The following is a 10,844-nucleotide window of genomic DNA, read 5'->3' as shown; positions in this document are numbered from 1 at the left end:
CTATGAATTTAGAACCATTAAGTAGATTTTTGAATTTTTTTATAGTTTTCAAATAATATAATTAATACATATCGATAATATGAAGAAATTTATCAGCGCTTAAAGCAAATTATAAAAAATTATTTGATAATATTTAATTTGAATAATTTTTTCAAAAGTCTTCCATGGTTTTAAATTTCAAAACTCCATTAATTTAGAACCACAAGTAAAAAGTTGCAAACTTTAATTAAAATTCATGATGAAATCATCGTGCATTGTTACAGTATTATACTAGTTGCAACACAAAATGTGAAACTGACTGGGTTTATTTATCATCTAGGAAGCAGGTTCACATTTTTCTGCTACACAAGAACACTGTTTATTACAGAGCATTACTTTGTGTCTCAGGTGTTGTCATACTGCTTATGTGAAAGCTGTATCACCTACAGAGACACTGTCATCATGATTGTCCTTGATGTGTTAAACCATTAAAAACATCCTCAACAGCAGAGACATTTATTCACAGAATGTTAGAAGTCAAATGCCGAATGTCTGCAGTTGATATCAAGTAGAATGAAGACTTGCACAGTAGTAAAGCAATCAATGAGAACTGTCTGCAAATGAACCAAGTGATCTGGATTAATTGGGGTGCATCATAAGCAGAGTGCCAATAATATCTGGGGAGAACTGTAAAGCATGCTTTGAATTCATCAGGGCTCAAATAGATTGGCCCTTACAGAGTGGATTCTTGTGGGGTGAATGGCCTAATCCGAGTTTTGCTGGTTTGGATTTACAAAATGTGTGTGAAACATCCTTATGAGAAATAGAATCTCAGCTGTCTGCAGAGCACTGTGAAGAAAGGCAGAAATAGTTCATGGTCTGGGAAGTAGGTTTTTCAGCTCAAATGAATCATAAACACCAGCCATTCTGTAAGCTGTTCAATTCTTATAAACACAACCTGTTTCCTTGTTCAACACCCCCATCTGATGGCACCTTTGGTGCTTTTAGTGGTGTTCACTTTGTTGCAAACAATTGTGCCAGACCTCCAGTTTGAGAATATCATTTCTTTCCCTCTTAATATTCTTGGAGGCTCCATAAGGTTTCTTCTTAAAAAAAAAAGTATATTTCTGATATACTTGGATCACATCAAATGAATGCACATCTGTAATATGAAAATTGGCTTTCTCCCTGATCAAAAGAAGTATTATGTATGCTGACAGTTGGGAAGGAGCTCCTATACAACTTTGTTGTATAACTATATTTTGATCTGACATCATACTCGAAATTTTAAACTAAGTCCTTTCCCCAGTTTACAGCCACGTTAGACTCATGAAAATTCAGAGCTTTTATTCTCATAGAAACATTGGTCCTTATCCACTACATGCCAACGAGGGATATTTTATCAATCACATATGCCAATGGTGGGTATTTTATCAAAAACACACTAATGTATTTCATTTAATCACACAAAATGTTAAGTCTTTCTTTCATTTTCTTGAAAATGTTCTGGATCAATCCAGCACACTGCATTATAGATCTTAGCTAAATTCTTGTTAATGTGTTCCCACACAAACTCTGTGCTATGTCAAATTATAGAACAATGGTTGGCAGGTTACTTGAATTGGAATGCCAGACTGACAACCTTTCTGACCTGACATGCCAAGTCGAATTAATTCAATCGAGTGTGAAAGTGTTCATGTGTTCATTATAGACTTTCATAATGTTTCTCTCTGTTTCACATATAATGAAACTATTTGTACTATTTCAGAAATATAAAAAAGACTAAAAACAAAATGAATTTTTAGTTATTAGTTTCTGTTATCACAGTTTGTTTTATCACAAGTAGTGTCATGTTTTTCAAAGTAAAATAATTTTTTAAATTAATAAACTTCAGCTTTCTCAGTTTCTTTTTAAAGATTGGCCAGTTCAGCTTTGTGAATTATAATATCTGGATTACTGAGTACATAGTCGTTGTTATCATCATCATCATCATTTAATGTCCATTTTTCATGCTGGCATGGGTTGGGTTTGGTAGAAACTGGCAATCCAGAAGACTGCACCTAGCTCTACTATCTCCTTTGGCATTACGTCTATGGCTGGGATGCCCTTCTTGATGTCAGCTACCTTGCAGCATGTACTGGATGGTTTTTACAAAGCACCAGTACCAGCGAGGTCACTAAGTAACTTGCACAACAAAGATCTCTTAACTGCGAGAGGGAATGGTATTGACGAAGGTGACTTTGTACCAGGTGATAAGAAGTTAATCTATGATAGAGGGACAGAAACAGGTGTGTTTCTATAGAAGAAATACATGGTTACCCGAGTCAGAGGAAGAGAGGTAGTGGCGAGTTCAAATTTTAATAACTTTCTTTTGGGCCTGTAACAAAGTACCTCACCTTGTTTGCACCATTTACCCTTATAAAAAAATAACTTCCATGGTGGAGAGATGTGGGCCCTGAATACAGGTGACCTGTGAAGACTAGAAAGAAATTAAGGGAACTGTGCTCCCCAGGATATATGATGTATATTCCAGCTTCAAATGTCTTGTATTTAGTTATCCCCCTTTAATTTCAGAGTTGAACCCTTTAGCATTCAGATTGCTCTGTCAAATGTTGTTGGCACTCCGTCGCTTACGACACTGAGGGTTATAGTTGATCCGATCAACGGAACAGTCTGCTTGTGAAATTAACGTGCAAGTGGCTGAGTACTTCACAGACACGTGTACCCTTATCGTAGTTCTCAAGGATATTCAGTGTGACAAGGCTGACCCTTTGAATTACAGGCACAACAGAAACTGGAAGTAAGAGTGAGAGAAAGTTGTGGTGAAAGAGTACAGTAGGGTTTGCCACCATCCCCTGCTGGAGCCTCGTGGAGCTTTAGGTGTTTTCGCTCAATAAACACTCACAACGCCCAGTCTGGGAATCGAAACCGCGATCCTATGACCGCGAGTCCGCTGCCCTAATCATTGGCCATTGCGCCTCCACCTGTCAAATGTAATGCTTATGTATTCACTTCATTTTAAATTAATCATACATTATTTCGTAGCTTTGAGATTTTGATAATGTGATTATCTTTTTTTTTTTTTTTTTTTTTTTTCATTTTTAAAATGACATTGTGGGATAGGTGTGGAAGGCCAAATCTAACCAGTTTGAAAATAAAATAAATATAATATTTTGGCCAATTTAAATGCTAAAGTGTTAAATATCATTTCACCAACCATCCTTCCTTGGTAGATTTATTCATCTGTAATCTCTCCCAAAATACATAGTTCTTTTTTTTTCTTTTTTCAACTTAGAATAGGGAGATGGCAGCACTCTTGCAGATTCCACAGTACTAATCAGAAGGTTTGAGCCAGTAATGATACCTCTACACAAGTTAGGGTTTAATCAACACTGGCTGGGTCATCTGGGTGAAGGTGTTTGATTGTTGTAAGACCCAAAACAATGACACCAGGAAACATCACTAATAATGTATCCAAGTGCATCACAGGTTGATGTATGCTCATATATATATATATATATATATATATATATATATATATATATATAAACAACGGACATTACATGATAATATATATAGAGCACCCACTACACTCTCTGAGTGGTTGATGTTAGGAAGGGCATCCAGCTATAGAAACTCTGCCAAATCAGATTGGAGCCTGGCTAGCATGGAAAGCGGATGTTAAATGATGATGATGATGATGATGAAAGGGTCAAGATAGGATGTAGCAGTCCCCTGCTGGATATATATCCCTCTCGAAGCCTGAAACTTTTGGTTATATCACCAACTCATTGATGCTGCCACACTAAATTGACACTGACCAGTCACTCTGTCGATCTTTCTCATTTTTTGCGAGCTGAGTGAACTGAAGCCACATGAAGTAAAGTGTCTTGCCCAAGGACATAATGCACTTTCTGGACAGGGAATCGAATCCATGACCTAATGATCAAGAGCGCAGTTGCCTAACCACTGGGCCATCTGCATTCCTTTACAGTGAGATCAATACAGTTGTTATTAAATATTCATCTAAAAGCACTGGGCTAGCAGAATCATTAGCATGCTGGACAAAATGTTTAGTGGCTATTCATCTAACTTTATATACATTCCAAGTTTAAATTCGACCAAGGTCAATTTTTACCTTTCAAGTTGATAAAATTAGTACCAGTTGAGCACTGTGGTCAATACAATCGACTACCTGTCTCCACCAATTTTTCGGGCTTTGTGCCTCTAGCAGAGACAATATTAAATCCTCAGCCTGAGATCAATGTAGTTGATGTGGTATCTTACACTTACTGTAATATCTACTCTGACAGCTTTCCTGCATTTATGTACTGAGATGAGTACAAAAAGTAACTGGTTTCTAATAACACAGAATTATACTACTGTCATGTGAAAACCATATTACTATCACATGTTGAAAGTAACTAATAAAAGCATTTAAATGAATTGGGTGGATGGTGAAATAGGTAGAAATGTCAGCTGAAATACCACACTATAGGACAGTAAATTTCAACATAGCTTTTGTGAGTTAAATTTCATGTTTTGCTATTGTCTTACTTATAAGGTGCAAGCATTTCTGTGTGCTTGTGAATTATGTTTTGCAACTATGCTATTTCATGTTTGGTCCTGCGGTGTGGTACTTTGGTATGCATCTTCTGCTAATGTCTCCGGTCAACCAATGCCTTGTGAGTGGAATTTGGTTAATGGAAACTGAACTGAAGTCCCATTTTATGGCACCCCCGCCTCACTAACACACACACAAACACACACTACACTTTGATCTTTGCCAAACACCTGAAGAGCAGCCTTTTGACTAGAATTGATAAAATAAGTACCAGTTGAGATGTAATCAATTATCTTCCTCCCGAAAATTTTGTTTATATATATATATATATATATACACAACCGAAAAGCAACCGAACACTAATGTAAACACACACACGCACACATATATATATATATATACATACATTAGCACACACATTTATCATTGTTTTTGTTTATTTTTATACCCTGTAATTTAGCAGTTTGCCAAATATGTATTGATAAAATGTATAACAGACTTAAGAAAATCACTACTGGAGTCGATGTAGTCAACTAATAATAATGATATATATATTTAACTTATTAGCTTCTTCTAGCAATTAACTCACTAACAAGAATTCTTGTGTGATAATCACGTCTACAAGTAAAAAAAAAAAAAAGAATCAAATAAAGGGACGTAAATCTAACTAATGTAACTTTCAGTTACTAAGTAAAGTTATTTCCCTTTAAATCCTAAGCGGATCTTACCTCGTTACTGTAAATCAATGGTTTTCAACCAGAGTTCCGCTACTACAGTCCAGTGGTTCCTCGAGAAGTTACATAAATGCTAAAATCGACAGAAATTTTTAATTCTCCTGTGCAGATATGTGTGTACATGTTAAGCCTACGTGTACATCTACGAGTTGCACGCCAGCCTAAGATGACCCTGATACTTGGTGTGTACATGTACGTGCACATCTACGAGTTACATGCCAGCTTAGATGATAGTTTAGTTTTCTTTTGTAAAATACAAGTGACTATATTTGGAAGAAACATTTTAACTGCGTAAGATCTTTAGCTTTTTAAAAGACGTTTTTGTAAAAAAAATTTCTTGTATGACGTCTATTAACATTTGGTCAAATGTTAAGATTAAAAAATTCGAAAGAGAGTAGAATTATATATGTAGAAAAAAAAAGAAGAAATTGGGAAACTGATACTAAATTATAAGATATGTAAATATGCATAAATATTAATTCCTTACAAATTTTTAAATTAGAACAATGAACAAATAAATGACATTTTAAATTCAAATCCGAAAATCTATTTTATTATTATATGCATATTGTTTAAATATAATCAAATACCTATTACTAAAAGAAAACATTAATATAAAAGCTAAATTTTACATCATTAAACTCGCTACACTTTAAAGATCATTTTGTCCTGCCACTATTAGGTTTGCTTTTATATATATACAATTCTGCTTACAGCCTTGCAAGTATGGATAGATTTCCGAAAAAAAACGTAAGTTAGATACAGATGAAGAGACGCAGGGTCTGAGGCAGTCTGTTGAAGCCGCAGCCACTGCCAATGATGCTGCCTCGTCGAAATTACCAAGAAATGAGGGAATTAACCTGCAACTAAAAGTTCGTCAATATTGTGAAAACTACATAGCTCTGAGATTTACTTGGACTGGAAACCCAGACTGCCCTTTACCTTTGTGTACTGTTTGTGGGGAGAAGCTGGCTAATAGTGCTATGACACTTAACAACTAAACACCCAGGGTTGTCAAGCAAAAATGAACAATATTTTAAAAGAGAATTGGCATTTAATAAAAGGCAAATTTCTATGTTTGCCAAAAAGTTCAAGCTGAGTGACAAAGGACAAGAAGCAAATTATGCTGTGGTGGAGATAGATGCAAGAAAAATGAAGTCTCATACCATCGCTGAAACTGTAATTTTACCTGCATGACAGGAAATAGTGAGGATAATGTTTGAAGAGGATGCTGAATCAGAGCTAAATAAAATTCCACTTTCTGACAACACAATAAGTAGGCGCATTGAAGACATGTCATGAGACATTGAGTGCAATGTTAAGTCAAAAATACTGAAACATAAGTTGTTTGCACTTCAAGTTGATGAGAGTACGGACATTACTGGTAAAACACAGCTCCTTGTACTAGTTCGTTTTATTAATGATGAAGCTATTGTAGAAGACTTTCTGTGTTGCAAAGAGTTGCCAGAAACAAGAAAAGGACAAGATGTATTTGATGTTTTGAATTCATATTCAGAGTATTGTGGATTGAACTGGAAAAACTGTGTTGGTATTTGTACAGATGGTACCCCTGCAATGACAGGATGTCTTAAAGGTTTTGTCCCAATCGCACAAAAACAAAATCCAAATATTATCCATACTCATTGTTTCGTTCATAGAGAAGCACTAGTTGCTAAAACTCTTGGACCTGAACTAAAATCTGCATTGGGTATGGTAGTGAAAATAGTTAATTGCATCAAGATGAGGCCACTTAAATATCGACAGTTTGCGAAACTTTGTGTGGGTATGGAAGCAGACCATTCCACCTTAATCCAGCACACAGAAATACGATGGTTGTCAAGGGGTAAGAGAAGAGTTATTAACCTTTTGTTTGCAAGAAAACCTGAAAGATTTTGTAGAATGTTTGAGTGATGACCATTGGTGTTCCAAGTTAGCATATCTTGCCGTTATATTTCATGAGCTAAACCTCTTGAACAATGGCATGCTGGGCGGGAACGAAAATATCTTGTCTTCTACTGACAAAAATAAATGCTTTTCAGAAGAAATTGACAATATGGAAGAAACGCATAGCTACAGGAAATTTGGAAATGTTTCCAAGTGTTTTTAAAAGGAATTGTCAAGAAATTGCGCTACTGATTTTGAACCATTTGCACACTTTGTTAACAAATCTTGACAAATATTTTCCATCGATATCTGTTGACCAGTATGACTGGATTAAAAACCCATTTGTGGAATTTGAGCCATTTGAAGAACAGTTCACATTAACAGAAAAAGAAGAACTTGCCAGTGTTTTAAATGATAGAACATTAAAGTTGAAGCATTCTGAGCTTAACCTGAATGCATTTTGGTTGCTGGTTGTAAAGGAATATCCTGAAATTGCTCAGAAAGCGCTGTGACTTCTTGTGCAGTTTTCAACCTCCTACTTGTGTGAATTTGGATTTTCAGCTCTGACAACCATGAAGCATAAGAAGCGAGCACAATTGCTGTCTGTGGAAGATGAACTTCGCGTGTGTCTATCAAAAATACAACCCAATCTTAAAGAGTTGTGCAAGAAACACCAGGCTCAAGTTTCTCATTGAGTTTTTGATGAGAATAAATGTAATCTATTCAAACTAAAAAATTTTTTAATACATGTTTTAATAATAACTGTAGATGCAAGAATAAAATTGCATACGTACGTGACAATTTTTTTACGGTTTGTGTTTTTATTGTAAATAAATCTGAACATGAGTATTTTCATTTCATTAATTAAATTTTGTTTTTTTGCATAAAACAATTAAATTATTGCACAGGGGTCCCTTGAGCCAGTGGAATGTTTCCTTGGGGTTCCGCTCCAGCAATAAGGTTGTTAAGCACTGCTGTAAATTATTTGACGTTAAATTCTTTTTAGTATCATTTACAAATTCCGTAAAAAAAAAAAAAAAAGAAAAGAGAACGATCAAGCATATTAGTATCTATTTTATCGACCCCGAAAAGATAATAGGCAAAGTTGACTTCGGCGGAAAACAACAACAATAATATTGGCTTCAATTTTTAGCATAAGGCCAGCAATTTCATGTTAGTGGGTAAATCGATTGCATCGACTCCAATACTGAACTAATATTTATTTGATGATGACGATGATGATGATGATGAGGAAGATGATAATGTTTTCTTTATTAACCACTTAAGGTTCATAAAAAGACAAAAAAAAACATGTAAAAAAGTACAAAAAAAACTAACAAAATAAAATTATAACAATGAAGAAAAGGGAAACCTCTGGGGTTGTTCATAGAGAGGACACAAAACCACGTTGCCCTAACAACTAAGGCGAGCGCTCTCTCCACATGGTTCCCACTCAGCCTAAAGATATGTACAAAATAATGGAAACACTTTGTTCAGTAGAAGCTTTATTATTCAACACGACGTTGGTTCATCTTCGGCATCAGTCAAAAACCTTACAATGTTGAGGAATTGACTCTTAAATCTTGTAAACCAGGGGTTCTGAGTCATTTTTTAAAATATCTATGGAGCCCTTTCATTACTGTTTTATACTAGTGGACCCCCACAGCCAAATGATGTTCAAAACCAGTTTTATGAATACTTCTTTTAAAATTCCTATTATATTTTTCACACATTCACTTGTCTAGTCTGAATTATGTAAGATGTTAGAGAAAGACACTGAGCTGTTTCTTGCAATACATACTAATAAAATACATCTAAAGCAAAAATTTTTCAGTGGCCCTTAAAAATATTTTTGTGGATCCCCAATTTACTATTTTGTCATGTGGACCTCCAAGAACCTTATATAGACTCTCAGGGCCCCGGTTTAGAACCACTAAACAATTCTCTGGAGAATTTGTGCCATTCTTCAAGTAAAACTTGCTTTATCACTTTCAGTAACGATGGTAGAGGGAAGCGGATCCTCATTTGCAGTTTCAAAATGCACCATAACTGTTCGTTTATATCAGGGGTTCCTAACCTTATTTTGCTTGTGGACCCCTTGAGAGCAAACTTATCATCTGTGGACCCCATATATGCACATGTAAAATTTTAAAATAAAATATTTGTTTGAAGGTTGGTAAAAGCTAACAATGAAACAATTTCGTTTTATTCATAACATAAATTCGAAATACAAATCTTGAAAATTTCAATAAATACAGGTATCTCTCGTAGTAAACAAAATTTATATATGCACCCACAAATTACAATTTTTTACTCGTGGACCCCCTTAAAGTTTCTGTGGATCCCCGGGTTCTGTGCGGAGGACAGTTGGGAACTCCTGGTTTATATTGAGATCCGGTGATTGTAGGGGCCAGCCTGTTGAGGCAGATTTTCTGTGGCTGGATGCCCTTCTTGTTGCCAACAGCCACCTGTTTCCAAGTGAGGTAATATATCCCCCATCACCAGATATCTTTTCTCAAAATATTGGAAACAAAGGACACCACTTGCATAACGGTGACACTCGTTTTCAACTCTCATACAAAATGGCGGCAAGGCGACAGTAACGCGTACACACGTGCGCAAGGTGCCTAAACCCGGAACCGTGTGTGTGTGTGTGTGTGTGTGTGTGCGCGCGCACACATGCGTGCGTGTGTGTGTGTGTGTGTATCCGCGCGTGGGCGAGTGTGTATACACATTCACATAATTAAAAGTTATCATTTTGGTCAAACAACTTTAGAATCTAATAATTTTTAACTACGTGGAAATAAATACAAGGCAGTAAAATGGTAAATAAAACGAATTTTATGCAATTCTCCCCGAGGTGTATGTATCGTCTGAAAACTCTGGCTAAATAACATGATGACGGTCTACATGTTTTTAAAATAATACGCTTAACTGTTATAGTTTTTGATTAGGCTAGGAAAAGAACTATTATGTATTATTTTCTACTCTAGATACAAGGCCCGAAATTTTGGGGGAGGGGGCCAGTCGATTAGATCGACACCAGTACGAAACTGGTACTTAATTTATCGATTCCGAAAGGATGAAAGGCAAATTCATCCTCGGCGGAATTTGAACTTAGAACGTAAAGAAGAACTATTTTGCATTATTATAGCTATTCTCAGCACAAATTAACTACCAGATAGTCGTTTCTCACATTTTTCTTTTCTTTTCTTTTTGTCTCTTCCTTTTTCTCTTGAAAATATCTCGACCCCCATATGACGAGTTGTTGAAACTTGCGATTGAATTATTGTTCCAAACAATGCAAAATAAAGCAAGAACTGGATAGGTATTTGCATCTCCAGCTCCTTTTGCCATCACGATCATGTTGTTTATAAAGGTCTTAATGAAATTGTCTAGGAATTAGACAATCAATTGATGAATTATTACTACGTGAGTAGTAATAATTTGGCCACCATTACCACATAGAAGATGTCTCAAATGTATCTTGAGTAATTCTGTTAAGTGAAAAACGTCGACTAAATGAGATCATTCAGTCAGATAGTATGATGTTGAAAATCTAAAACCAACAAATAGAAAAGATAACTTAGAAAAAGAGCGACCTTTGCTTCCAACTACTTGGTTCTGAGTTCAATCCCACAGCGTGGCAGCTTGGGCAAGAGTCTTCTACTGTAGGCTCGAGC

The 10,844-nt window shown here is 35.6% G+C and overlaps 2 protein-coding genes across 2 annotated transcripts; both read left to right on the top strand.

The window, feature by feature from the left end:
- The first annotated feature begins 5,280 nt into the window (after positions 1 to 5,280).
- LOC149134407 (zinc finger BED domain-containing protein 5-like) lies at positions 5,281 to 7,959 on the top strand. Its single transcript, XM_089356471.1, has 2 exons — positions 5,281 to 5,568; positions 5,994 to 7,959. Exon 2 carries the CDS (start codon positions 7,254 to 7,256, stop codon positions 7,671 to 7,673), a length of 420 nt encoding a protein of 139 aa, XP_089212597.1. The 5' UTR covers positions 5,281 to 5,568; positions 5,994 to 7,253; the 3' UTR covers positions 7,674 to 7,959.
- On the top strand, positions 6,493 to 7,188 carry LOC106875743 (protein ZBED8L-like). Its single transcript, XM_014923993.1, has 2 exons — positions 6,493 to 6,553; positions 6,638 to 7,188. The coding sequence occupies exons 1-2, from the start codon at positions 6,493 to 6,495 to the stop codon at positions 7,186 to 7,188; spliced, it is 612 nt and encodes a 203-aa protein (XP_014779479.1).
- Positions 7,960 to 10,844: the final 2,885 nt, after the last annotated feature.

Source organism: Octopus bimaculoides, chromosome 8 (assembly GCF_046866305.1).
Source record: "Octopus bimaculoides isolate indiv1 chromosome 8, ASM4686630v1, whole genome shotgun sequence".
Classification (NCBI taxonomy): domain Eukaryota; kingdom Metazoa; phylum Mollusca; class Cephalopoda; order Octopoda; family Octopodidae; genus Octopus; species Octopus bimaculoides.
This window is presented reverse-complemented; position numbering and strand designations above follow the sequence as displayed.

What these genes read in the sequence shown, in the direction of transcription:
- LOC106875743 (XM_014923993.1), top strand. Translation starts at nt 6,493, where the DNA reads ATGTTTGAAGAGGATGCTGAATCAGAGCTAAATAAAATTCCACTTTCT. An exon ending in ACTTTCTGACAACACAATAA is followed by an intron (nt 6,554 to 6,637) that starts GTAGGCGCATTG and finishes TTGCACTTCAAG; the next exon opens with TTGATGAGAGTACGGACATT.
- LOC149134407 (XM_089356471.1), top strand. Translation starts at nt 7,254, where the DNA reads ATGGCATGCTGGGCGGGAACGAAAATATCTTGTCTTCTACTGACAAAA.